The sequence below is a fragment of the Ambystoma mexicanum genome, chromosome 10 (assembly GCF_040938575.1).
Source record: "Ambystoma mexicanum isolate Mex_15411 chromosome 10, UKY_AmexF1_1, whole genome shotgun sequence".
NCBI classification, from domain to species: Eukaryota; Metazoa; Chordata; class Amphibia; order Caudata; family Ambystomatidae; genus Ambystoma; species Ambystoma mexicanum.
Window position 1 is genome coordinate 533799849 of NC_090932.1, and position 26443 is coordinate 533826291.

A 26443-nucleotide genomic window follows, 5' to 3' on the forward strand; every position below is an offset into this window, starting at 1 on the left:
AGCATAATATGTTCACTATCTCTAAACGAAAACATTATAACCATAGATCTCAAGATATAAAACAAAGAATCCTAACCCTTCAAAATCCCCTTTCTTCTGTACATAGCACTTTTCAAATAGGGCAAAAGGGCCCACGCAGTCAATTCTGATTCCGCTGTCAGAAGCAGCAGCAAAGTGGGCCTATAACAGCGTATATCAGTGCACTTCATAATCTGCAGAATTGTTTGTTTTCTGATACCCCCATATCCGGGGCAGAATAGGATAAAATGTTTCAAATCCTCTCTTGGAGCCCCACACACTGGGCAGCTGGGGTCATTGGGGTATCCTGGCCACTTTTCAGTGTTTTCCCTCAACATTAGGCAATCAGATCTCGCCCTCGTAATGAGCCATCTATGTTGCATTTTGTGGCCCAAATGAGATATGGCTGTATATCGGGGACCCTGCTGATCAGCCTATGTTGGCTTTCATGATATGTAACCTGTACTGTGAAGGCCCACTTGGCTAACATCCCCCGACGCACCAATTCCTTATAAACTCTCAGTTACAGGGAAGATAACACTACGGCGGGAGGAAACTGAGCCTGAGTGGAATTCATATTGATAACCGTTGTGTTTGTTTTCATGTTAATAACAGTGATGTAGACCTTCCCAGTTTCCCTGTTTAATGAATAGATACTAGTAATATGTGTATTCCCCTGCCCCCCTTTATATGCCCTCTCCATATCAAACTACATGCTAAATATATGCCTAATCCAAACATAGAAAGATCAAATAGTCCAGCTATACAATGCATAACACGGGTATAGGTAGCGGAAAACACTGTTACTGTAGAATATCCATAAATGCGACCTGGGTACAGCATGAGATGGGGCCATAGATGACCATGAACGGGCCTTGTATCCAGGCTCATTCCACCGGCGGACACAATTTTTAACGTATATCTGGTCTCCTGGGAAGAGCTGAAGAGGAGGTGACATCACCAGAGCAAATGCAGCGCTGGTTGTATCTTCAGACTGGCATGGCGTTATCTGTTGAGAAACAAATTGTATTGCTTTTGTTAAGGAAGGGAGATAATTGTTGAATTCATCCCCTAGAACAGACGCCACCCTGTGAGCATCTGAGGTTTTTCTGACGGGAGATAGGGGCGTGTGCATTCCCTGCCCTGTTACCACCTCATGTGGTTATAAATGATGAAACTTGCAGGGCTGCGTGCGCATACTAAACAATACCAGGGGCAAGCAGTGCACCCAATTCTTCTTTAATGTGGTGCACAGCTTTGAAAGTTTGCTCATTAATAGGCCATTGATCCGTTTTACAACCCTGTTGGCCTGGGGATGGTAAATTGTACAAATCCAATGCTTGATGCCCAGTAATGCTGTTATCTCCTTAAATAGCTCATTGAAGAAGTGGGTGCCATTGTCGGACCTTAATACATCGCACACTCCCCAGCGAGGGAAAACCTCTCTGACCAAATATCTGGCAGCACACTTAGCATCTGGATGTGCACAAGGACCCACCTCCACCCATTGGGAGAAGGGACACACAATGATAATCATATATTGACACCAATTACACCTCTCCCTCATGTCTGGGTAGTCGAAGTGCAATTCACGGAATGGCCCAGTTGAGCGGGGTATGGTCCCTCTGATAGTTGTTCGGTTATGGCCAGTACTTTAACTCTGACAGGTGATATGACTTATCAATAGCTTAATGAGAGTTTATTGGAGGTTGGGAACAAACCAGGATTCTTGTATGTTAGCAGCAATGTGTTGTTTTGACAAATGAGATGGATGGTGCAGGTGGTCGAAAGCTACCAGTAACGCATAATGTGGCATAATGGCGTTGCTGAGTGAGACTTCGTCTGTGTCATTAGTATGGGCGGTGCCTTTCATCACCGCCGCCACAGAGGGCTGAGAAAGTGCCTCGATCAGTTTGTCCAACAAGGCTGCATGTTGTATTGCGAACCTGTCAACGCTATTCTCTTCCACTGCGCAAGCCCTGAATGCACTTTTGTGTTTACATAGGATGAGTCAGAGTAAATAGTCACACAGCACCCCAGGGAAGCTAGAAACTTCAATAATCGCTATAAGCTTTGCTGCTTGGACTGAATATTTGTATTTATTGAATTTTATATAGCTCTTTAAGCCAAAGCGCTTTACATGAAACAATAGTGAATACATTACAAGCAATACAAAACGAGTCATGAATCAAATAACTGATAACATACAGAACAATTTACATGAGATATATTAGTTAATATGTGCAGTACAGGACAGTTGCAAGAGAGAACAGTAGAGAGGTGTTAGGATGGTGGTTGAAGAAGGTAAGATTTTAAAGAAGTGCGGAAGGAGGAGTAAGAGGTGGTCTAGCGGATAGGGAGAGGGAGACGGTTCCAGTGAAAAGGTGCAAGAAGTTGGAAGGAACGGAAACGGGATGGAGCACAGGGTCCAGGTGGAACAGTGAGTAGGAAATGATCGGCAGAGTGAAGTGGGCGAGAAGGAGAGTAGAAAAGAAGAGGGAGTAAAGGTAGGGTGGAGCAAGACCATGGAGAGATTTAAAGACAAGACAGAGGAAATTGAATTTGAGTTGGGAATGAAAGGAGAGCCAGCCCAGAGAAGTGAGAGAAGAAGAGATGGAATAGTGACGAGAGAGAAGGCAGAGAATGGATGGCAGAGTGGTAGATGGATTTAAGGGGGGGTTAGATGTGAGGAAGGGAGACCAAAAAGGAGAGCAGAGCAGTAGAAAAGTTTAGAGAAGATTAAAGAGGAAATTAGGAGTTTAGTGGCATGAAAGGTAAGGAAGGGTCGGATTTTGCAAATGTTATAGAGATGGAAGCGACAGGCACGGGAGGTAAGAGAGATGTGATGAGTAAAGGAGAGGTTAGAGTCGATGTGTAGGCCAAGATTACAGGCATGGGGGGAGATGGGGTGCTGGGAAGGAGGAAAGAGGATTGAGGGAGGTGGGTAGGGGGTGGGAGGGTGTTAGCGGGAAGGAATAGGACTTCAGTTTTGTCAGTGTTTAGGGTAAGAAAGTGGGAGGATATCCAGGATTTAATAGAGAGAGGCAGGAAGAGATCCTGTGATGGATGTCAGGAGTAAAGGAAGAGAAGGAGAGGAAAAGCTGGGTCTCATCGGCATAGAAGTGGTGAGAGACACCAAAGGAAGAGATGTTTGGAGCTAGGATAGAGGTGTAGAGTGAGAAGAGAAAAGGGCCAAGCATGGATCCTTGGGGGACACCGTAGTTTAGTGGGCATGTGGCGGAGGTACTACCTCCCCAGGAGACTGCAAAGGTACGATTGGATAGATAAGAGGTGAATCAGTTAAGGACAGAGTCTTTGAGGCCAAAGGACGAGAGAGAGTCAAGAAGTAGAGGGTGATCTACAGTGTCAAAGGCTGCTGAGAGGTCAAGAAGAATGAGACTCGATGAGTGTTTAGAGTAGCAAGCAGAAAGGAGGGAGTTGAGAACAGAGGTGAGAGCAGTTTCAGTGGAATGGTTAGGGTGAAATCCAGATTGGGTATTGGGGAGGAGAGAGAGAGGTTGGAGACAAAGGAGGAGAATTGTGAATAGGCAAGACACTCAAGGAGTTTTGACAGGAAGGGTAAGAGAGAGATGGGGCAAAAGATGGAATGCAAGATGGGGGTTGGTTGAGGGCTTTTTCAGGATAGGGATGATGGTTGCATGCTTGAAGGTTGAAGGAAAGGTAGAGGTAGCCAGACAAGTGTTGAAGAAGGAGGTAAGGTAAGGTATAAGGAGGGGGTACATTTTAGGAATGAGAGAGGTAGGAATATGGTCAGAGGGAGTGGCGGTTGGGTGAGTTTTAGACAGGAGGAGGGAAATCTCAGATTGAGTGACATGAGTGAAGAAGGACATGGTAGTGGATGGGATGGTGGGAGGAGGTGATGGGGGAGAGTAAGAAGGGTAACGGAGAATGTCCTGACGTAGCGTGTGGACCTTGGTGGAAAGGAAATGTGCAAGATTGGTGGCTGAGAGAGGAGAGGCAATAGAATGATCAGGGGTAGGAGGAGAGTCAAGGCGAGTCAAGAGTTTGGAAGATTCGGCGAGGGTGAGAAGATTGAGAGTGGAGAAGGTCTGAGAAGTAAGCTCGTTTGGCAGAGTTGAGGCAGTTATCGTAGAGGGTGTGGTAGGAGAAGTAAGTGGATAGTTTGGTAGGGGAGCAGTGTTTAAGCCAAAGTCGTTTGAGGCGTCCGAGGAGGCGGCACATGGAGGAAAGGTGTGGAGAAAGCCATGGTTGGGAAGGTTTACGAGAAGGGTGGAAGGAGGTGAGTGGGTACAGCAGGTCGAGCCTGGAAGTGAGGGAAGAGGATAAGGTGGAAGAAGCCTTGTTAGCCGAGAGAGAGAAGAAGTGAGAGAGAGGAGGAGTGAAGAGGAACAGGAGGTGTAGAAAAGAGAGGGATTAAAGTTATGCAGGTCGCACCGGGAGAAAGAGATGGAGGGTGAGGGGGAAGAAGAAGATGAAGGGGGAGTGAGCGTGACAGAGAGTAAAGAGTGATCAGAAAGATAGTTGGGGAGGGTGGCTATAGATGCAGCAGTGAATGAAGAGAGAAAGATAAGGTCGAGAGTGGAGCCAGAGAATTGTGTGGGTTGGGAAGGGAGAGGGGTAAGAAGGTAGGAGTCAAGTATAGATAGGAGAGGAGAAGTTGGGGATTAGTGGAGAGATGGAGGTTAAAGTCACCAAGAACCATTAGAGGTGTGGGACTGGGGGAGATGAGGCCTATGAGGTGGCCAATAGTGCATGGGAAGTATTTTTTTGCACCACCACCACCTCATATTCACCATCCACCAGGCGGACAACTGCCGTATCAGTATGCCTCGAGCCTGTCCCCTGGTCAATAGTTGCTGACCCCTCAATGAAAAAGACCCCCCCTTCAAGCAGGCTGTCTTTTGCTTTCAGTATGTCCTCCTCCTTGAACGTCACACAGTCATGCCTCGCAAGGTCATCTTCAGTACACATTTCTGTCAAAAATGTAGCAGGGTTTACTGTCCTGTACCTCACTATGTGGATGTTTGGTCTGGACAGTATGATCTCATATGCCAATGCCTGCTGAGTGGTCAACGTTTATTTAGACTGTTCCAAAATGGTGAATACTGCACATACAATGTTACGGAGCACCCCATGGTAAGAGTGCAGATTTTCTCAATTGCGAATGCAGCAGCGGCAAGCGCCTGTTCGCAAAGGGAGCTGTCCCCGCATCACTGAATAGAGCACCCTGCTGTAGTAGGCCAATGGCTTGTGGCCCATTGTGCTCTTCGGGTGAGTACTGCTATCATCATCTGGCCATTAGAATGGGAAAACAAGTAGAATTCTTGTGAGTAGTCAGGGTTGGCTAACACTGGGGCAGTAGAAATGACCTCTTTTTAATTCATTGAAGCTAGCAAGCATGTCTTCTTTACAAATGATCTTGTTATCAACCATTTGTACCTCTTTAAGGGCTTACAGCAGAGGCCTAGTGTATACTGCATAGTCTAGTATCCATGCTCTACAGTAATTACACAGCTCGAGGAACTTCTGCATCTCTTTGACCGTTTTGGGCTGGTTAGCACTGCGCACAGATGCAGCACGCTCAGGTATTATTTTCTTCCCGTGGACAGATATCAATTGGCCCAAATAGAGAACTTCCGGGAGACACTATTGTAATTTTGCCTTGTACCATTTGTAGGCTAGCAGCTGCAATAGAGTGACAGTCATTCCAATATTGCTGTTCATTTTCACTGCACACCAGCAGATCGTCCACATTTTGGATGATAGTACTGGCACTTGGATATTGCCTAGATCTCTGTGTAGTATTCTATTAAAAATACTTGGGGACTCACAGTACCTTTGTGGTATTCTTGTGTGCTCGAAGTGCATTCCCCCATGCGTAAACATGGTGCGGTATTGAGAATCTGAGTGCAGGGGTATGGAAAAGAAGGCATTCTTCAAATCCACCACTGTGAAGTGTGTTTCTTGTTTTGGGATGCTGCACAAAATGGTTGCAGGGTTAGGAACCACAGGAAATTCTGCCTGTACAATGTTGTTCAAGGGGCAGAGATCCCGATCATTCACCAGCTTGCCCCCCTTGCTTTTTTTATCAGGTATATGGCCTTGTTACATGGGGAGTTGGATGGCACAATGATACCCTGATTGAGGAGTGTAGTAATAATTCTCTCCTCTCCCTCTTTGGATAGGGGGTATTGTTTTACTCTGGGCAACACTGCGACTTGTTTGAGTGTTATTCTTACAGCTGTCACCCCCTGAAAAAGCCCTACATCGTGGGCACTTGTAGTCCATAACCTCTCAGGAACCTGCTCTAGATCCTTGTACTTTAAAAAGGGATGGGGGACAAGGGCCATCAAAGAGCACTGTACAGTATTGCACCATGATCTCACAGGGGATACAAATAGCGCTATTTATCCATCATCAACCACATCCTCAAACAATTCTACATCTGTAACTTCCTTCAGGGGTACTGTCGGGTCAATACACAAAGTGTGCTACTCACACCCATTTGAATCCGTACCAATTATAACAATCCTTTTCGCAGACACCACCATACCTTAAAAATCCAGTAAGAGTATGGTCCCTGCCACAAGTTCTGGGGTCACAATGGGCCTTAAAATGAAACTGGATGGTACCCGCCAACATGCATTACCAATTTGGGTCACTGCACCAAGTAAAACTGTAATCCCATACACAAACATATCAGGGTCAACAGGAATGCCATGAACCACCACCTCCCCATCTCTGGCCTGTATCATCACCATTGCTCTCATGGCACACATTCCTGGGGTGGCACATACTATCTCTTGATCTGTGAAGGATATGGTTTTATTCACCTTACTCAAGAGGGCACACCCTAGCAAATTTCCTGGGGAGGTTTCTGAATATGATAAGGGTGCACCCAGCACTTTTCCTCCTATTTTAATGGCTACTTCTTCTGTGTATGGAACCGTGCTGACAGCCCCACAGAAGCCTTGCGAGTCGAGAATTTCACCTGATAGTTGGAAGTTTCCCTCACTGATGCATGATTTAGTGGCACCTGTGTCAACCATAAAGATGAATTGTTTATTGCCTATCTCAGCGGCCACCCAAGGGTTCCTCATCATGGTGGGTAGTCATGGACAGGACTGGGCATAGAAGAGCTTTCTGAGGGCTGTCCTAGTCAGGATATGTATTGGTACCTGGGAACGTGAAAGGGTTACCTCTCATGACACTCACCCCCCCCGGCAAGGTGCCACTGATCCATTTGGAATAGCATTATTGGTGGGCATGGGCCCCCATATGATTGGTTCTGTGGTGTTGCTTGCATTTGGACCCTGGACAGGGTAGGCAGCTGTGACTCTGGAGGCGGCGTTGGTAACTGCGTATACCTGGTTTATTTTATATGCTATGGATGTGAGCATCAGGGGTGCAGGGAAGTACAGCTGTTGCTGTGCTGGGGCAGCAGGGTTTATGGATTGTATCCTGCTCCCATTCTGCTTCTACATTCCCTCGCAAAATGACCCCACTACCCGCCTCCCCAGCACTGGACCGGGTCTGCTTCCCGTCTCGGCCCTATCCCTCCAAATCCACCTCTGCTCCCTTGGAACCCTCCTCTTCCGCGCTGCTGACCTCCTTGATACCACTCAGAATACTGAGGCCCGCCGTTCCATTTCATTGCGGCTATTCTTAGATCCGTTTGTGCTCCTGCTTGCTCTGTTAGCACTGTTTGTTTCGCTGCTTTTACCGCCCCTTCCACTGCTATTTTCGCTAGCTTTTTCTGCACAAGTTTTGCTTCCTCAGCATGCAGTCTTTTTGCTATTTCCTTATCTCAGTCTTTTATTCATTTACAGTCAAGAATAATTATAGTCTGTATTTCAGCCCACCCTTTGGCTTCTATGCCTACGATCTTATCGAGAGCCATTTGCAATTCTTTGGGAGTCCCCTTTTAATAATGAAATAGAAAAGCAGAACTGATTGGTGCCACTGTTCTCCCATCTCGGCCGTCCACATCTCCTGCACTTATAAAATATACAGAGTAAGGTCTTCATCATACACCATTGTATACATCATTATGGACTGTAAGTCTGGCGTGTCACGGTACACCTGCCGCAATGTAATCAGGATGGTAGGAGCTTATAGGAAGGGTGGACCCCCGCGCTGATCTGTTCTTTCTGGGTTGGCCGAATTTCTTCCTGCAGCCTGGTGTTAAGGTTCCAGTCGGACAGAGCTCCTAAAGTCCCAGTGGTTGTGAAAGTGCAGATTGGGGGTTTGAACCTCATTTACAACGGCGCTGGATAGGGCAGTTGCCAAGTGGTATAGTAGTACCCTGATTTGACTCTCCAATAACTTCTAGACACAATTGTAAGATTGTAGTTGGTTAATTTAATGGTGCGTTGGTCATGTCACAATGGTGCCCAAGTTAGGCAGACAAGATTGTGTATATTTGCATATACACCATGTGGCATTCGCATATCAAGAAATGCCAACACGTGTTTCGACCTAGGGATTTTCAGAAAAGTGAATGAGCAGGCCCGGTATGTCCTGGGAGTGGATGTCTGGTTAGCTTCTAGTGGCCCAGCAGGGCTGTGTGAAGAGGGTGCAGTCTCACAGCGATTGTCCGATCGCCATGAGACTGCACCCTCTTCACACAGAGTCAAATAAGGGTACTACTATACCACTTGGCAACTGCCCTATCCAGCCCCATTGTAACTAAGGTTCCAAACCCTAATCTCCACTGCCGCAATCTATCCCACACCTGTGCTCTAATGTTGTTAAACGGTGCCCCATCATGTGTATCATAATCTATTTTTACTCCAGGGTATCCAGCCTTTACCTAAACTTCTCCAGCCTGATCTCCCACTATTGCTACAAGCAAGCTTTTTATGTCTCCCACCGCTAAAGGAATCCCAGCCGTTTGTTCTTCAAAGGCATGTATCCTTTTCCAAGCCCCTGCAGTGAGGGCTGTGGGAGCGCTTTAATCAAGTTGTTCTTTTACATCTGAGCCCAAGTCACATACTGCGCCCTCTCAGGGCCTTTATGTAGTAATGGCAACTGCGTACCCATTCCATACCTCGTCTTTCTGTCATCACTTTTCTTTTTCCTGGGCCCTGCCGCCCACACATATCTGCTCCTCAACTGCGGGCCCCACAAGCTCTCTACCCGTGGGGTAAATACAGTGTCTTCTGCTCATCCTCTGATTCGCCCATGGTGTTCCACTTCCCTTCCTGAAATTCTCTGTTTGTAGCTCCGTCCGAACTCACTGTCCCATAACCTACACTCTCCGCCCCTCGCTCGTCGCTCCTCCCCTTTTCAATATGTACATCCTACATTGCAGTGTTGTCCAGTCTGAACAAAATATATCCAGCCCTCCACTCATCTAGCCCAAACCCCGATTTGACCCCTTCTTCCCAGAGGGCCCTCAAACGTGCCAACTCCACTTACGTTGTCTGTAAAGCTTCTTCTGGTTGCTTCTGAGGTTTTTTATCTGGGGGTACTGCAGTGTTGGTGTTTGTTTGGTAAAGAGGAGGTACCATGGCGGGCAAGGACGCATATGTGGGGTTAGTATTTCCTGTGGCAGTGAGAGCAGCGAGCGGGCAAAGCCCCACTTGGGGCGTGGGTGGGTGTGTTCCTTCAGGTACTGCTGTGTGAGGTACACTAGGGGCTAGGCTGTTGTCACACTGGGACTTGTAATCATCATTGTCCTCTACATCCTCGACCATCTTGCATAATTCTAAAATCTCTTTCCTACTTTGATACTGTTTACCTTTGTATTTAGCAGCTAAAAATGGGTACATGTGTTCCAGTATCCCTCGGTTATTCGTACCCTGCGAAACATCCCCCTCCCCCTTGTGTCTCAGCCACCCAGTGTTTGTGGTACTTTTCAAACTTGTCTCTATACAATGGCAATGCACTGCACATATACTCCATTGGAGTCATTACTCCATGTCGAAAACTGTTATTTTAAAAAAAATCAGACCATATATAAAATAAAACTTGTCATGAATATTCCTACCAGTCCTTCGCTATCGTACCCCTTGTAACCCACTACCCATGCTCCCTTCTACCCTCCTCACTCCACACACACTAGCTTGTGCTCCTTACACATACTCACACTGCTTCTTCCAAAGGCCCTCCCTTGGCCTCCACCAGCTACACAGTAAAAGTATTAAACACTAAAACAATAAGCTAAAACAATAAACTAACATAACAACCACTACTTTGTTTTATTCCCCCACCGAGGATATATTGGGCACAGGAATCCAAGCTAACTATGGCTATGGGCTTTGGCGCTTTATAAATAAATATAACATAACATACGGAGCACCTACTTTTGTATCCTCTTTTCACATGTACAAATATGGCGCCACCTTCTTCTCTAGCTCGGAATGGATCCCACTCCTCTGTCTCTCTTCTCATACGCCCTATAAATAAACAAACAAACAAAATATACTTCTAAAGACAATAAAAATAGAAAAACTGTCACATGGTCTTTGCACACTCCTCAGTTCAATCGCACACCAACTCACCATTCACTCTTGCTCCCTCAACTTCCACATACACAAACTCACACACTGTTGTTCCCGTTCTCCTACTTCCCTCTAAACGCCAACCCCCGTTGTTATTGCCTGCAAGAGGAGTACTTACATCTGCGTATTCACCCGAGCGTCTCAGTCACAGGGTCCCAATAACAACCTGCACCTTCCTAGGAGCCGCAACCCGCTCCAAAGAGCAGAGAGGAATTCTGTGAAAATGGCTTCTGTACACCACTGCAGGTTGCGTACTTGGGACTCGTCACTAGAGGTGGGCACGACCCCTCCAGAGATGTGGCCTGGAAGCCTCTGTCTTTTGTGGAAAATCTGGGATAACGGCAGGGTCACCAGAAATGTAGAGAAGCCCCTCACCGCTCACATCAGAAATATACAACCCACTAGGGAAAAAGGCCCAGCACAGCTCTTGCAAGGAGAACAAGGTTTATTCTCATAAAAAAAACAAGTACGCGATAGCAAAGAACCTTGCTGGCATAGAGCGCTCTGTCGAAACCGGCATAAGCAACAAGTTATAGAGGCACACAGTGTCATGAATGAAGTCCATCACATAGGTTACAGATCCAGGCCGCTGGTTGGTGCGACCCTACATGTACAACCTGCTCCATGAGAGATGCCAGGCCATTGGTCCCAGCTTCTCCTGTCCCTCTTCTTCCACGTGGTATTGTTTGTTGCACGTCATTGGGTGCAGAGTAGCTAATTGCCAATTATCACGATAAATCACTGCATTTCCCTATCTGTGGCCTAATGTGCACCTGGTACTGCAGACATGGGCGCAGAGGAAACATTTGAGGTCATGTTGACTTGCAAACCCCAGCTCGATCCCAGACGCATCAGCGCCTTTCCAAATCTTCCCACCTTGGTTTTAGATTTGTTACTTTTTTCCCCATGGCACAGCGCAGCCCAAATCACAGGGACCTATGATGTCTGCTCTGCTGCGATCTTCTTGATAGATGGCCAATCGGTCGGTGGTCTTTGGCTGGCTGGTACCCTGGAATGCTAGGTTCTTAGGACGGGGCATCTGGGCACTATAACTTTGAATATGTACTGGGGAAGTTCAGAGGCTTGTGACCTCCTTTCTGTGGGATAACTTTTCACAGGGAGTTCTCGGCCCCCTCATGGCCTTGCAGGGCACATTCCTTCTGAGCTACGAGTGCTAATTGTACGAAACAATGAGAGGTTTATGAATCTCTGCGGGTTTGGTCTTTCTCACTGCTACCCATGCTACAACCCGACCCTGCATCATCTCTATGTTCTGGGCCCGGGACTGCTGGCAGAGACGTCATTTGGGGGCTGCCAGGGTTCGCAACTGCAACCCCAACCCCTGAGGTCTCCCTTGCAACCCCCTGAAAAAAAATGAAAAAAAATGTTTGTTTAAAAAAAAAATTAAATGAATGCTTCTGGGTTGTGGCCAACACCATGTGGCTCTGTTTCTGGGGTGGCTGGCTTTCTTGTTCAGGCCTCTTAAAAAAAAAAAAACAGGGGGTTCCACAAGTGTAACAATTTGAGCAGTGACCCTGAATGAGAATAACAAATAATCCTTCTGGAATTCTATACAATAATTGCTAGACTCATTAAAGGTTTATTTTAGGCACACTTCAGGCAGTGAGTCACTGATTTAATCAGATTCAGTCTGTTCTTAAACACCTCAAATTCACAATGCAGACAAAAACTATATGTATTTTGCTTTTCGCAAGTTGCAGTTATAGCATGTGCCTAAAAGCTTTTGTTCAGTATATAAATGTTTGAGCATAGCACATCAGGTGGCCATTGATTTCATTGTGCCACAATTAACTGTTTGTTGTAATGTGTTTATCTTTTCTATCTCCATGGCATTCTGTTCAGGATGTTTGTTTGCATGTATGAGGTAACGAGTGCCCAGAGTACTGGATGCCATGTGAGTGCACCGCTTTCCCTGTGCTACTCTAAATTCTTTAATACACAGCTATGAACCCTCCCAATGGTATGTTTTTTGCCAATCTCTGAAGCCTGAAAAGTAGATAAACGCAGGTTTGACATGTGGCCAACTTTGCACCAGACCTGCAGATGAACTGACCTGCAGTTAAATCTCATTTACCAGTTTCTTGGTATCCACTTTAGTGTGTAATTTGCTTTCTGACTTTGATAACATTCAGACATGTAATTGCTCATTTAACTATAGCTGGTAAAATAGCTATAGCTGTTAAGATGGCTCAGTAGGTTGAGCGTTCGCTGTTACGATGTGTGTGTGTGTGATCTGCAGGTTCGAAAGCTGGCAAGGCTAACTCAGCCTTTCATCCTTCTGAGGTCTATAAATGAGTACCAACACAGGTTGGTTGATGTTGTATTTATGCCATGTAAAGCGCTTAACTGTAAATGCTATCTAATAACACATCATTATTATTTGGCCTTGGATGTCTGCTTGCATTCACAGTAATTTGGTAATATGGGCCTATACACACTGATATTAATTAATTATACATATGGTGATTAATTCTTGTATGAAATGTATATCTCATTACAGTGATAGCATAACCATATTTATCGTAGTGTACTTTGGAACAATGCTACGTGATGCCACTTCCTTTTTTGTCAAGGGATGAAAGGTTGTGTTCCTTCACATCCAGTGATGTCATTTTGGGGTTGGGGTCAAATGGCATCACTTCGTGTGATGTCATCAGAGGTCAAGGGTCGTGTGGTGTCACTTCCGCTACACCTGGCATTTTGGTGAAATGAGGTCCCTGCCTGCTGCCCTGGCTGCAGCACGGCACTAGGCCTCAATTTCAAGATGGCTGCTATTTTCTAACATGGCACTTCAGTCTTAATGAGATCTATGCCCAACTAAGTAAAAACCTACCCATAATGCAGCTTCTATCAACACCCCCTCTTCCCCCATAACCTACCAAGCCCCCACGACACATTCTTGTGCATCCTCCTCTTCTGGAACATCTTGGGGGGCCTGGGACGACCGTCCCCGCTTCACAACACATACCAACTGGCACATTCGCAGAATGTACACATGCTTTGGATATTCATTTCTGCACAACGCTCGCTTTCAGGGGCATATAAAACAGGTATTCCCAGAGCATGTCTTTTACTCCCTACAGTAGCGATGCAGAAACAGCAGCATGAGTTTGTTTTAACTTTGTTTGATGATAACCCAGCGCTGTTTTCTTTATGCTGCATTCAGAGTGCGGACTAATGGCCTTCTTTCTCGTCCCCATTCTAGGCATTCCTGATCGCCTTTACCTCAGACTTCATTCCTCGCCTCTATTACCAGCACATCATGGAGAGCAATCTAAAGGGCTATGTCAACTTTACGCTGGCCTATGCACCCCAGAACGCCGCTCATGAAAACAACTTGGTCTGCAGGTGGGAAACGCAGTAGTACAGGGAAATCCATCATGTTTGGAGGTTGGCCCAGCAGGCACTTTGTGCGCACTATATTGTGTTATTGTCTACTCTGTGCTGTGAATGGATATTGCATGCACTCTTTTGTGTTACCATTAACTGAACGCACATATAATGTAACGATTGCCAGATTTCACCAACGCATACAATTCCCGAGAGAGGAAAAGGATACTCTCCTGGGAGTCCCTTTGTTGACTAATTGACAGAAATGTAAGGCGCATAAGCGTGCCTGTGTATCTCCAATTCACATGAGGTTTGCCCATTATGGGAAGGTGGCACAATGCCTCCCAAACAGTATAATGGCTTCCTCTTCTACAGTCGCTGACGCTTGTTAGCACATGAAATCCTACACATGCTTGTCCTAATTCCAAACATTAGACACAAAGCACATAGAGAACAGTGGCACCCCTTGTAAGTAGTTTTGAAGATGTTTTGCAAGATCAGCACCAGCCACACCACCCGGGTTTCCCCAGAATGTGTGGCGTGCCTTAGTTCCCTAAGCAAGCCACCACTCATTCCACTTCTTGCATCTCTCTATCATGGGCCGTGTGTAAGTATCCGTTTTACAAAGAGAAGTTTGGCAAAGTGCCATGCTCTGACATTTTTTGGAAGCAATGGATTCAATTCGCTTTCAGTTGATTTTCAGGCATGACTGTAGACCAGATTTTTGGAGGCACAGCAGAAGACTGACTGCACTGAGTTCCCAGCAGTAAGGGTTTGGCTTCAGTACCTACAAGAGGGTAGAACATACAAAACCCCACCACTCAGTTGCAGCAGTTGTGAGGCATGGGTAGCTGTTGCTGTGATTGCTTTGCATTTTGAGTTGGAAGGAAGCCAATGGAAAAGCGTAGGAACAATGTGGACACCAGCAATGGACGGGAACCGTCAAGAATCTAACTCGCACATGTACTGCTGGCACGGAGCACACCATTGCCACTAGAGACAGGTACTCGCATGAAGTGAGTGAACTTGTTAGAAGACCCGTGCACACATGTGAACTCGTCAGTAAATATGACCAACTGTTAAGTTCACGTTTATTTATTTATATATCACACACTGCAAACCAAAATTGCATTTAGGGCACTGAACATCCACGAATAGATGGAGAGAGCCAGCACTAGTAGGTGGGAGGGGGTGGCAGTGCAGGACAAGGAGAACAAAGTCTTCTCTGTAGAACATGTGAGTTTTCATTTTGCTTCTGAAGAGTCATAAGCCTCATTACAAGTTAACCGGTATTCTGGCGGTAATTACCAGCAGATTACAAGTTCCAGTAAGGGCAGTATATCCCCATTACATGGAGTCCCATAGGACTCTGAGGGGATTTGTTTGGCTTGGGAGGATAGCTCAGGGGCAACATGCTCGCCTTGGAAGCCAGGCGACACGGAGCACCACAGGTTCGATCCCTGGGTCCGTGCTTAGAAACCTCTGGCTTTTAAGTGTGTTATAAATTACCGATCATGTCAATTACCTGCCATGCTGGTAATAAAGGCATTTGTTTTTTTCCGGTAGGGGTCAGATTTACATTCAGGTCTTAGCTCGAGGTAAATCCTTAATCACTACCAGCAAAGTTGCGGTAAACATTATTACTGGCACTTTTACTGTGTATCAGCCAACTCGGAATGAGGCCCTAGTAGGAGAGGCTCTCAGAGTTGGGGGAAGTGTCTTTCGCCCTGAATTTACAGATATGATATGATAGGTTATTTATAACGCGCTTAATACCCAGAGGTTTCTAAGCACAGACCCGAGGATCGAACCTTTGGTGCTCCATGTCATCTTGCTTCCAAGGCGAGCATGTTGCCCCCGAGTTATCCTCCTGAGACAAATGAGGGGACGATAAGAAGGTTGGGTTCTTCAGATGTCAGTTTGGGTGAAGGAGCAGAGCAGGAGATTTTGCGTTGCAAGTATTTGGGCACAGTTACATGGAGTATCTGAATGAGAGCAGTGTACTCTGACATTCATGATGGAACAGATTGGAAGCCAGTGGACACATTTGTGAGACAAGGTTGAATGGTCTTTTTTTTGTATGTGAAAAATCAGGCAAATGGTTGCATTTTGCACATTTTGAAGCTTGTAAATGACATGCTTAGGGAGTCCCGCATAGTCAGCATTGCTGTAGTACAACAAGGGTAGATTTAGGAACATATCAATATGGAACTGCTTTTTCCTGGCGATGAATGGCAGTATCTTGTTCAGCATCTTAAGGCAAAAGAAAGAGCACTGGCTACTGAGATGATCTGGGCGTGTATTAATATGACCCACATATTGGTGTCTTTTTGTGTGTAGACAATGAGGATCTCTAGTTCAGCACTGAACTCTTGATACTAGTAACATTGGATCCAAAACAGTGAAGATTTGGCACAGTGTGATCAACGTTATCACGACTTGTAATCAAGACTCTGTCGCTAATGCTCTGTATATTTGCGAGGGGAATACAACCCCTCTTCTACTGAGAAAGGTCATCTAAATATCTTGATCCGGTGCTTCCCATCAATTCTGAAATGGCTGTGCAAATATCAAATAGTTATACACAACAGAATTTGACGTAGCACAGCACATCTAGCATTTTTTTTTGTAACCTTTTTTTATTGGTTTAACAAATGAATTTCAAAAGAATAGAAACCACCACAACAACACCCCCGTCCTTCCCTCCCCCCGCACACCTCCAACGTCGGTCGTAGTGCCCACAAAACCTACAGTTCCGGTATCTCCTTGCAAACCTTTCAGCCATGAATGTCCAGCAGCTTTAATCTTTGGGGGCACCATTGCTCCCTGAACTCCCCCCTCAGATAGTCCAATGTCTCACCCCAATCGGCAGCAAAACACCCCAGCTTCCCATCAGCCGCATATGTGTCCCATTCCAACGAGGCAATGTCACACATTTTCCTTAGCCAATCCTGTTCCGTGGGAATCGCTGGGCTCTTCCATTTTTGTGCAATTAGGCCCATCGCTGCCAAGATAAAGACCGTTTTCGCCTTGGAGCTTCCTCTTCTATCCCCTTCCTCTCCTGCCCCTCTCTTCCCCAGCAAGATCTCCCGCGGGGCCTGGGTACCCCCTAGCTCCAAAGCCTGAGATTGGGCACGTGCAGTGTCGCTCCAAAAGGGTCTAATACGCGGGCAATCCCACCATATATGAGTAGCCGTGCCCACTTCCCCACAGCCTCTCCAACAGTCCCCTGGAGTTGCCGGATACATTGCATGCAACCGGGCCAGGGTATAGTGCCAACCAAAAATATACTTATACCATGCTTCTCACAGTTGGGCCGCCTTAGCCACTTTTGGAATAGCCCTCCATAGCCTCTCCCAGTCCTCCCTATCCATTGCCGCCCCCAATTGCTGCTCCCATGTCCTCATATATGGCCATGTGACCTTCGGGGCTGTGTTCTCTAAGAGTTTATATAAATCCGAAATTAGCCCTCTAGAACCATCATGGGTCAGGAGGAACCGTTCGAATAGCATTAGCTCACGTGTAGCAGCCCTCTTAACCTCTGCTGACATGACCCAGTGTCTAATTTGGAAGTACCTGTGCCTTTCCTCCTCCCCAACACCAAACTCCTGCTTACATTCCTCGAAGGTTTTCACCTTTCGATCATGGAGCATATCTCTCAACGCCCTGCATCCCACTTCCTCCCATGCTCTGAACGCTCACCTCTGCAGCCCCGGCGTAAAATCCCCATTGTTAAGAATAGGTGTAAACGGGGAAGGAAAAGATGAGATCCCTCGTTTCTCGACAGCCCTGTCCCAGGTGGCTACCATGCCCCCGGTAATATCACTCAGATAGATATGTGGCGGTCTCAATCTCCGCGGAAGCCATAACGCCTCCCCCAAGTGATGTCGGGCGACTGTTCTGTCCATTTTTACCCAATGCTTCTCGTATTCCGTCGCAAACCACTCCCTAATCACTCGGAGGAGTGCAGCCTCATGGTAACGCACAAAATCAGGGAGACCCATGCCCCCTCGCCCCTTGGACGCCACAAACGCGGCCTCTTGCTCTCCCAAATAAACTGTTTGACCACTCGGTCCAGTTCCTTAAAGAAGCCCACAGGGAGAGACAGCGGGATCGCCTGAAACAAATAAAGTATGCGGGGCAGGATGACCATTTTAATAACCTCCTCCTCCCCAGCCAGGAGATCTTAAGAGCACTCCACCTCCTCAAATCCTTCTTCATTGCCTCTAACATAGGGGAGTCATTTGCGCCATACCAGCCTCCCAAGGAAGGGGTCATCCGGATCCCCAAGTATCGTATCCCACCCGGGATCCATTTGAACGGGGAGAGAGCTTTCAATTCCCTCGCCTCGTTCTCCTCTAAGGATACGTTCATCAATTCAGATTTCTGCCAATTAACCCGCAAGCCTGAAACTTCCCCAAATTTGGTCAGCACTTCCATGCTCGCCCTAATGGACTCCTTCGGTTGCGTCAGCATAAGCAACATATCGTCCGCGAATGCCGCCACTTTGTGCTGACACCCCCCAAACGGTATACCCTGAATTTTGTCCGTCTTTCTTATAGCCAATAAAAGGGGTTCCAGATATATGGCATAAAGCAGGGGGGACAAGGGACACCCCTGTTTCGTCCCTCGCCTGAGCCTAATTGGTTTTGATATTTCTCCATTGACCAAGATCCGCAAACTGGGGTTCTTATAATTTGCCTCAACCATGCCAATGAACTCTGACCCAAGACCCATCCTTTCCATGACTTGGAACAGGAACGACCACTCCACCCGATCGAACACTTTTTCAGCATCGATCGCTAATAGGATCGCCAGAGTGGTCGTCTTTCGTGTTTTCTCGACTACATGAGCCACCCGTCTAACATTGTCAGCCGTCTGCCTCCCTGCCAAAAATCCTGTCTGGTCCTGATGGACCAGCGAAGGTAAGTACTTTTCTAGTCGCCTAGCCAGTATTTTAGTGTATATCTTCACCTCTGTGTTTATGAGGGCAATGGGCCAATAAGATGTGCACTCTTCAGGGTCCTTGCCTGCCTTGTGTATAAGTGTTATTTTTTCCTCCTCCATTGAGGGGGTGATACTGCCTCCGGACCTTAATGAGTTAAACAATTGTGTTAGGTGAGGGACTAACAGATGAGAGTAGAGTTTATAAAAGGAGGCTGGGTAGCCATCCGGACCCGGGGCTTTACCACGGGGGAGAGCCGCTATAGTCACCCGCACCTCATCCTCCGTAATAACTCGGCCTAACTCTCTCCTCTCGTCCTTAGCTAGACGTGGAAGTTGAAGGGCCTCAAGAAACTCCCTCTGTGGCCCAGGACAGGGATTCTGTGAAGCGTATAATTCTTCATAGTACTCAGCCAACCTCCCCTTTATCTCGTCTGTCCGAGTGAGCCTTTCGCCCTCCTTACCCCTCATAGCCAAAATAACATTGCGTTCCCTGTCCCCTCTCAGTAGGCGCGCCAGGAGCGAATTTGCCTTGTTGGCCTTCGCATAAAACCTTTGCCTGACTCTGAGCACAGCCCCCTCTGCGTTTTTTGTCCTAAGAATCCTCAACTGGCCCTCTGCCGCCCTATACTCCCTGTACACTCTTCTAGTGGGATTCTCCCCCAATCGTACCCTGGCGGCCTCCACCTCACTTTCCAACTGTGCTTCAAGCTCTCTTAGCAGCCTGTTTCTTTCCGCCTGTAGAGCAATCAATTCTCCCCTCAGGGTAGCTTTAAACACATCTAGCAATTTTAAAATATAGAAGGCCTGTCATTTTACAGCCAGCAGTAGAGAACTTGACAGAAGGACCCACATACCCAGCCTAAAAGCATCTTCTCAAGTCAAGAACTCAACTGATGGCCTGAGCGAAATTGGGCAATTTCAAATTCAACAAGTTCATGAAATTTTGCACAAAATTATTCGAATGTTATTAAATTGGCCACATATTGGTGAATAAAAAAATTGAGGTTTGGTGACATGAATTTCAGGAAAAAAGTGTTTTACAATTAAATTGCTTGGAGCGCCAAAAATCACAATTATTGAAATATGTTGTTTACATTTCTTTAGAACGCTTTAAAATACATATTTCTTTCAATGAAATCATAAACTATTAGAACACTTTAACATAATATTCAAGGAGAAGCTTTAGAAAAAACAATATAATATGTATAATTAAACATATTACAGCATATGTTTTATGCATGCAGCTGTGGGAAATAAAGGACAATGTTATCAGATGAAAACTGACCTTAAGTTTGCATATTCGATGCAGCTGTATGCCATGCCATCTGAGAAGATGGTGCAGGGAACATTGTCAAACCATAAATGGGCTGCACAGTTCAGCAGATGGGTACTTGATGGCATAACATATCTACTCAGGTTAAAGCATCCGTACTGAATGATTAATCATCTTAAAAATGCATCTGATGTTATTATTCAGAAATGTTATGTCACACACTATGTACCAATATCTGCATGGTTTAAGGAGTGCTCAAATCTGATTACCAAAGTCCCTTGAAATCTGTTTACAGTCATGGCCCAGTTTTAAAATGATATGTAGATTACATGTCGGGGACTGGAAGCGTCCACCCCTCGATTAAAACTATTAATTTGCAGAAGCTACCCAAAATATTACCCAATGCGAATGTTTAAATCCTACTATTTGTTATCCAAAAAGATTTCCATTAGGTAGCTACAGAGGAAGTGCTAAAAAATAAGATGTTTTCACCTTTCACAATATAGACATGGAAGTCCATACCATTTCTTATTTTAAACGTCTTTTAAACGTCTTGATATCTGTGTTACACTGGCTAATTAAGGCCAGTTGAGGGAAACTTTGAATTTCCAAATCGGTGTTTGCACAAGATTCTAGGTCATTATCTGAGTTTATAAAACGTTCCATTCATTCCACTCACGGGATGACACCCAACCAAAGGTTTCTGTCACCATTATACTATGAGGAATGAGTCAATTGTATCATTGGATAGCACCATAATATTATAATTCATCGTACATGGCCTGTCACACGTTCTCATTGTCCTAACGTTCGAAAAAAAGTATGTTAGTTGAGGAACAAATATGAGTCGCAAAAGGTTCCATGTATACAGCAAAGTACAGGGAGACAATGGGCCTCCTTGCTGTATCCCTTGGAAAATATCAAACATTAACTAATATTCAAACTTCTTTAGGAATTACTATAAAATACACAGATTCCTCTGAGAAAGATGCACAGAATAGTCCTTATATTTGTATTCTGCCACATGAATTCCGTGTTTACTGTATGGCATGCTTTCTCTCCGTCCAGAAACGTCAGGGCCACTTGGGAGCCTTGTATGACTGCCAGATCTTGAGCAATCATTGCTAAATGTGTTTGGACTGTTAAGTCTTGCGATGGAAATGAGTATTAGAGTCATGTGCAAGATGCAAAACACTTTCTGTGTGTGCATACTCTATTAAAATACATGCAATTTGTAATGGCCTCCCGCATTATTTCTGGTAAATAGCATTAATCCTTGGGTGAGAAGTGGTAACTAATTTTTCTGTTAAAACCTCACTTGACTGAGCTTGAAATAGTTCCTCCAATACATTGTCCCAATGCAAGAAAATAATGTCCCCTACTTGGAAAGGTCCAATATTGGCAGCCCACCACAAGTTCCATTGTACTTTGACCACATCACAAAAGCGGTCAACTTGTCCTGATGGTGGTGTGTTTTATATAGTATTCAACTGACTCATTGAATTCATTGATACTCACAACCTCACAGACTCTATTCAGTCTGGCTTCTGACCTCTGCATTCTTCCGAGACAGCTCTCCTCAATGTCAGCAACTTCATCTTTTCCTCTCGGCATGCAAACCTTTCATCTATTCTAATACTTCTCGACCTGCTGCCTTCCATACTGTCGACCATTCTGACCTTCTATCTCTCCTTGGCATCAGACATGAGGCCTGCGCTTGGTTTGCTTCATACCTTGCCCTTAATTTACTTTCAGGTGTCCTGGCACAGCCTTATCTCCCCACTCAACCCCCTTACTGTTGGAGTTTCCCATGGGTCTGTCCTTGGTGCACTTCTCTTGACTCTATATACCCTGAACTCCACTTATGACTTCTATCAATTCTTTGGTGACAACACTCAGATCTTCTTCTCCTTTCACTCCTTACCCAACAAGCTGTTGTAAAAAATATCAAACGGTCTCTCTGCCATCAAATATAGGATGGCATCTCACTTGCTCATGCTCAACTTCACCAAGACTGAAGTTCTCTACTTCCCAGCCAAACAGGCTATCTATTCCTCTACTTCTTCTCTTCTATCCTGACTACCTTCCTTACTCTGCTTCCACTCATAACCTTGGAGTCATATTTGACCCATCTCACTTCTCGTCTTCATCTCCATATCTGCCACTGCAGCCAGACTCAACCTCCTCAATAACAGAATAGCCATCATCTTCTTCCTTTCAATACAGCTAAACAGCTAATCTCCTCTATAGATCTGACTACTGTGCCAGTCTCCTCTATGGCCTTCCAAACTATGCTTTTTCACCTCTGCACAAAGTCCTCAATGTTGCAGTCTGCACACTTTTCAACCTTTATCTCTTTGCCTCTAGCTCCTCTGCCCATCGCCAGATTGGCCGGCTAGCGATGAAACAAAGGGCTAAGTATAAATGCCTTCTCATGATCTTCAAAATTATCCATGGACTCCCCCACCCTAAATATCTGTTCATCTCATGTCCTACTCTCCGTCTCACTTGTTAAGATCCTCCTCAACTCACCTTCTTCCCCCCAGCCGAGGCCCATGTGCTCCCTCTTGTTTCCACTCTCTCTCTCTCTCCTCGCTCCCCAAATTTGGAATGCTCTTATTCTCCCTCTCCGTACTACTCCAATTCTACCACTATTTAAATTCAACTTCGAAGCTCTCCTTCTTTCTAAAGACCCTGCTTCCTAGCATTCTACTGCATCACCCTGTTGTCCTCTCTCTCCCTGCCCATCATCAACAACCCTACAGCACTTTTCCATCACCCCTATCCTTGATTCAGCACTTTCTCCACCATCCAGTTCCTATATCATTCTGTCCTGTCTTCATCCCTCGTTCATGTTGCTACCTTCCCCTGCAACATCTGGTCTTCGAGGCATATTCTCTCACCCCATTGTAAAGGACCCATGTCCTCCACTCTCTTATCAATGGTAAAACCTGTAGATGTGTTGTACCAAAAACGCAGGGTTTTCCCTGTGATTTTTATAAACAAAATAAAATATATTTTAAACCCAAATACTTCCAATCTTCCATTTAGCTGAAAACATCTGACCATCATGAAGGCATTTACGCACAAATGCAGAGGTATATTGTCACACCCTGAAGAAATAAAGTGCCCACTGCCATGCTCTGGCAGGAAATGCAGAGCAGGAAGTGAACTTCATACTTTTTTTAAAAAACATTTTTATTTTATTTTGAAGCCAAACAAACACACTACAACTGTTTCGATACATAAAAAGCATCATTAGACCAACACATTTTCATTAGAACTCCCCAACTCCCCCGCCCCCCTTTGAACTAGAGCCGGTTCTCACATGTCATTTACAGGAGCATCATCGGGTAGCACAATACTTAAGCAGTCATCATCCGAGTCCTCTGTTCCGTTGTTACCCTGGTGAGGATTTGCCATAGAGGCCACCAATTGCCGCCAGGCCAGCAAGGGCCCTACTTCCTCCTCGCCCCCCCTAGTGATCGCTTCAAACCAGACTACAGATTCAGCTTCAGCCCACCTCAAGAGGTCTGCCCACCATAGCTCCACCCTGGGTCTGTGGGCCGCCTTCCATCCCATGGCAATCCTGCACTTGGCCAAAACACAAGCCAAGTCCTTCATCTTGCTTATGTGTTTTGAATGTCGGGGTCTAGGAAAAAACCCAAACATGCATGACCAGGCCGATTCCACATCCAGCACCACCCCCCACCAGCCAGTTTCGTCTTAACCTCATCCCAAAATCTGTGCACTTCCGGGCAAGCCCAAAACATGTGTAGCATTCCCGCATCCACCTCCCCACACCTGGGTCATTGCTGCGTAGCTGGTCCCCCAAACTTTGCAATCTTCCCGGGAGTCAGATAAGCCCTGTGGGTAACGTACAATTGAAGTTGTTGGAATCTCGCGTTCCGGGACACCTTTTTATGGTACCTCTGGGCCCATTCCCATTGCCCGTCTGTCATGGGTCCTCCCACCTACTCTTCCCAATCTTGTCTCAATTGAAGCAACTCCTTCCCTTCCCTTACTCGCAGGAGCTCGTATATCCTCGATATTTCGTGCCCGCCCTGCGATACATCATACATAGTTTCCAGGAAGGCATCAGGGTCTTCCGCTAGCACTGTCTCTGGCCATCTTTCTCTAGTCTTTTTCACAAGCCTAGCGTAGGTTATATATTGGCCACCATGCACCCAAGTGAACTTCATACTTGTCTCCCGTGCCCTCCTTCTTTTACCCAACATTGCCTCAGAGACATAACAGCTGCTAACAAGGAAGTTACTTTGCATTCCTTCCACACATGCCGAGTGAAGCTGGCTACTTCCCAAGTCCTGGGCACACCTTGCTCGCATAGGTCTCAATCAGCATGAGTGAGGCAGCCATTGTAGCAGCTGCTCCGACCCGATCTAATATTTGGCCACATATTTCTTCTCTACTCTCTCAGCTTTCTCCTTTTGATTTCAGGCAGAATGCATCATTAGTAGGCCCCAGGGATCCATGTGGCTCCAAAGACTGGAAAATGACTTCTGTGCTATGGATAAGGCAATCATGTAGTGCAATGGTCAGTACTACTACACCTGTGCAAGGTTGACTTACGTAAGCTTTTCCTGTCATTGATGAACACTAGTGACAAGAACTACATAGCAGCCAACACTGTGCTAAAGGTGCGTTTTCACCATCAGGTCCATTCAGACTAGGACCTCTTTCATCTGTGAAGGGCTACTCAAGGTCTGGGTGAGCCAATGGACAATTTCCATGCATGGTTGTCACCTGACGTGAACATTATTACTCCCTGATGATGAGGTTCGATCCAGAGTTCTGCAAGTCTCTGTTTCAGGTAAGTTATGCACACAAACCCTGTGGTAACCTACTTTCTCACTCCAAAAGATCATTGAAATTGTAGGGCTCATTGTACTGCATTGATTGTGCAAGCAGTTGGGTCTTTTCCTCGTGAAGCTGCCCATGCCATCATAGTTCGGAAGGTGAAAGAAATCACAACATAACACAATATTGAAATAAACATTCCCATCATGATTTGCACCCACCGGTCACCCAAATGGCTATTGTGGACACATGCCATAAACACTGTGATGAAGTGCTGCTGCGGGAGCAAGAGGCGGGGCTAATCCATCAGTCTGTTGTTGGGGCAAGTGATCAGCTGACTGGCTCTGAGGCTCACAGAAAAGGAAATGAAGAGTACATGGAAAGGGAATGTTGAGCTGCAGTGAGCTGAGGACAGCAGAGTGTGCTACCGTCCTGCTGGCTTGCAGTCTCTAGACCTGTACTGTGGAAAACCATTGCCTCACTGGAGTCTTCATGGGAAGCTGACCTTGCCAGAGGAGGGCAGAAGTATGACCGTTGGGAAGAAACCTGCAAAGTCAGATGCAATGGGTGAACAAAGTAATATTGAGTGGCGAGAGGACTGAGCTGAGAGAAACTCATGACAGAGCCTGTATCCCAGGGGGAGGAGGCAGGGAATACGCGCTGGAGTTCCTATATTGTGAGACACTCAGTGAGAACATGCTAAGGCACTGGACGTGAGAGAGACTTAGTGAGAGGACTCCATAGCCCTGAAAATGAGAGAGACCTGGCGAGACCTTCCTCCCTTCTTTCCTTCCCACTCCCTCCCTCCCTTCCTTCCTTCCCACTTCCTCCCTCCCTTCAACAATGTGGTCCAGTGTTACGTCTGTTTCAGTATGTTTGTTTCTTAATTCTATATTTATTTCAATGGTATATTTGTTTCAGTGCTACATGTGTTTCTAATCGTGATGTGTTTCATTGCCATGTTTCCGTCCTGCGATCTCAAATGTCCCCCTTGCTAATGTTGTGTTTCGGTTCCTGGGTATTCTGAGCAGTGCTCCTCTGTTTTCCTTTTTTACTTTGATGCGCTATGAATACAATTGATCATGCAGCCGCACTATATGTAAACGTATATAGCTACGATTTCTAATGATTTCCTTCCATCCATCCCTACACCTTAGAAATGCGCGTTTCAGCCTCAGACTGGCCTCCAAATTGTTTTCTATATAACTGGAGGGTAAGCTCATAGTTAAGTGGGAGAACATAGGAGCTGGTAATACTTAGAACAGGGAGGATGGCGTCCTGCCACTTCTGTTAAGTCCCTTTATCTATATATTTTGATGAAGGCTGATTTATTTAGCATGCTAAGTATGGCAATGGCTATTTCATTAAGCTACTGTCATACATATTCTAAAAGATGGACAAAAGAGCCCTTCAGAAAAAACACTTTAGAAAAAACACTTTAGCTTTTTTTAATTTTGCCAGTGGTAATGAATGTAAATCCAATTGTATATGCTTGGATTAGACACACAAACTTTTTTTGTTGTTTTCTGTGTACTTTTAGATCAAAGAC

General features: G+C 45.8%; 1 protein-coding gene across 2 annotated transcripts in view; it reads left to right on the forward strand.

The window, feature by feature from the left end:
- ANO7 (anoctamin 7) overlaps positions 1 to 26443 on the forward strand; it is a 1967083-nt gene that overhangs the window by 1794989 nt on the left and 145651 nt on the right. For both annotated transcript variants that reach the window (XM_069618104.1, XM_069618105.1), the window contains exon 21: positions 13732 to 13874. In XM_069618104.1, coding sequence (XP_069474205.1) covers positions 13732 to 13874 — 143 coding nt within the window. The remainder of the gene's footprint in view (positions 1 to 13731; positions 13875 to 26443) is intronic.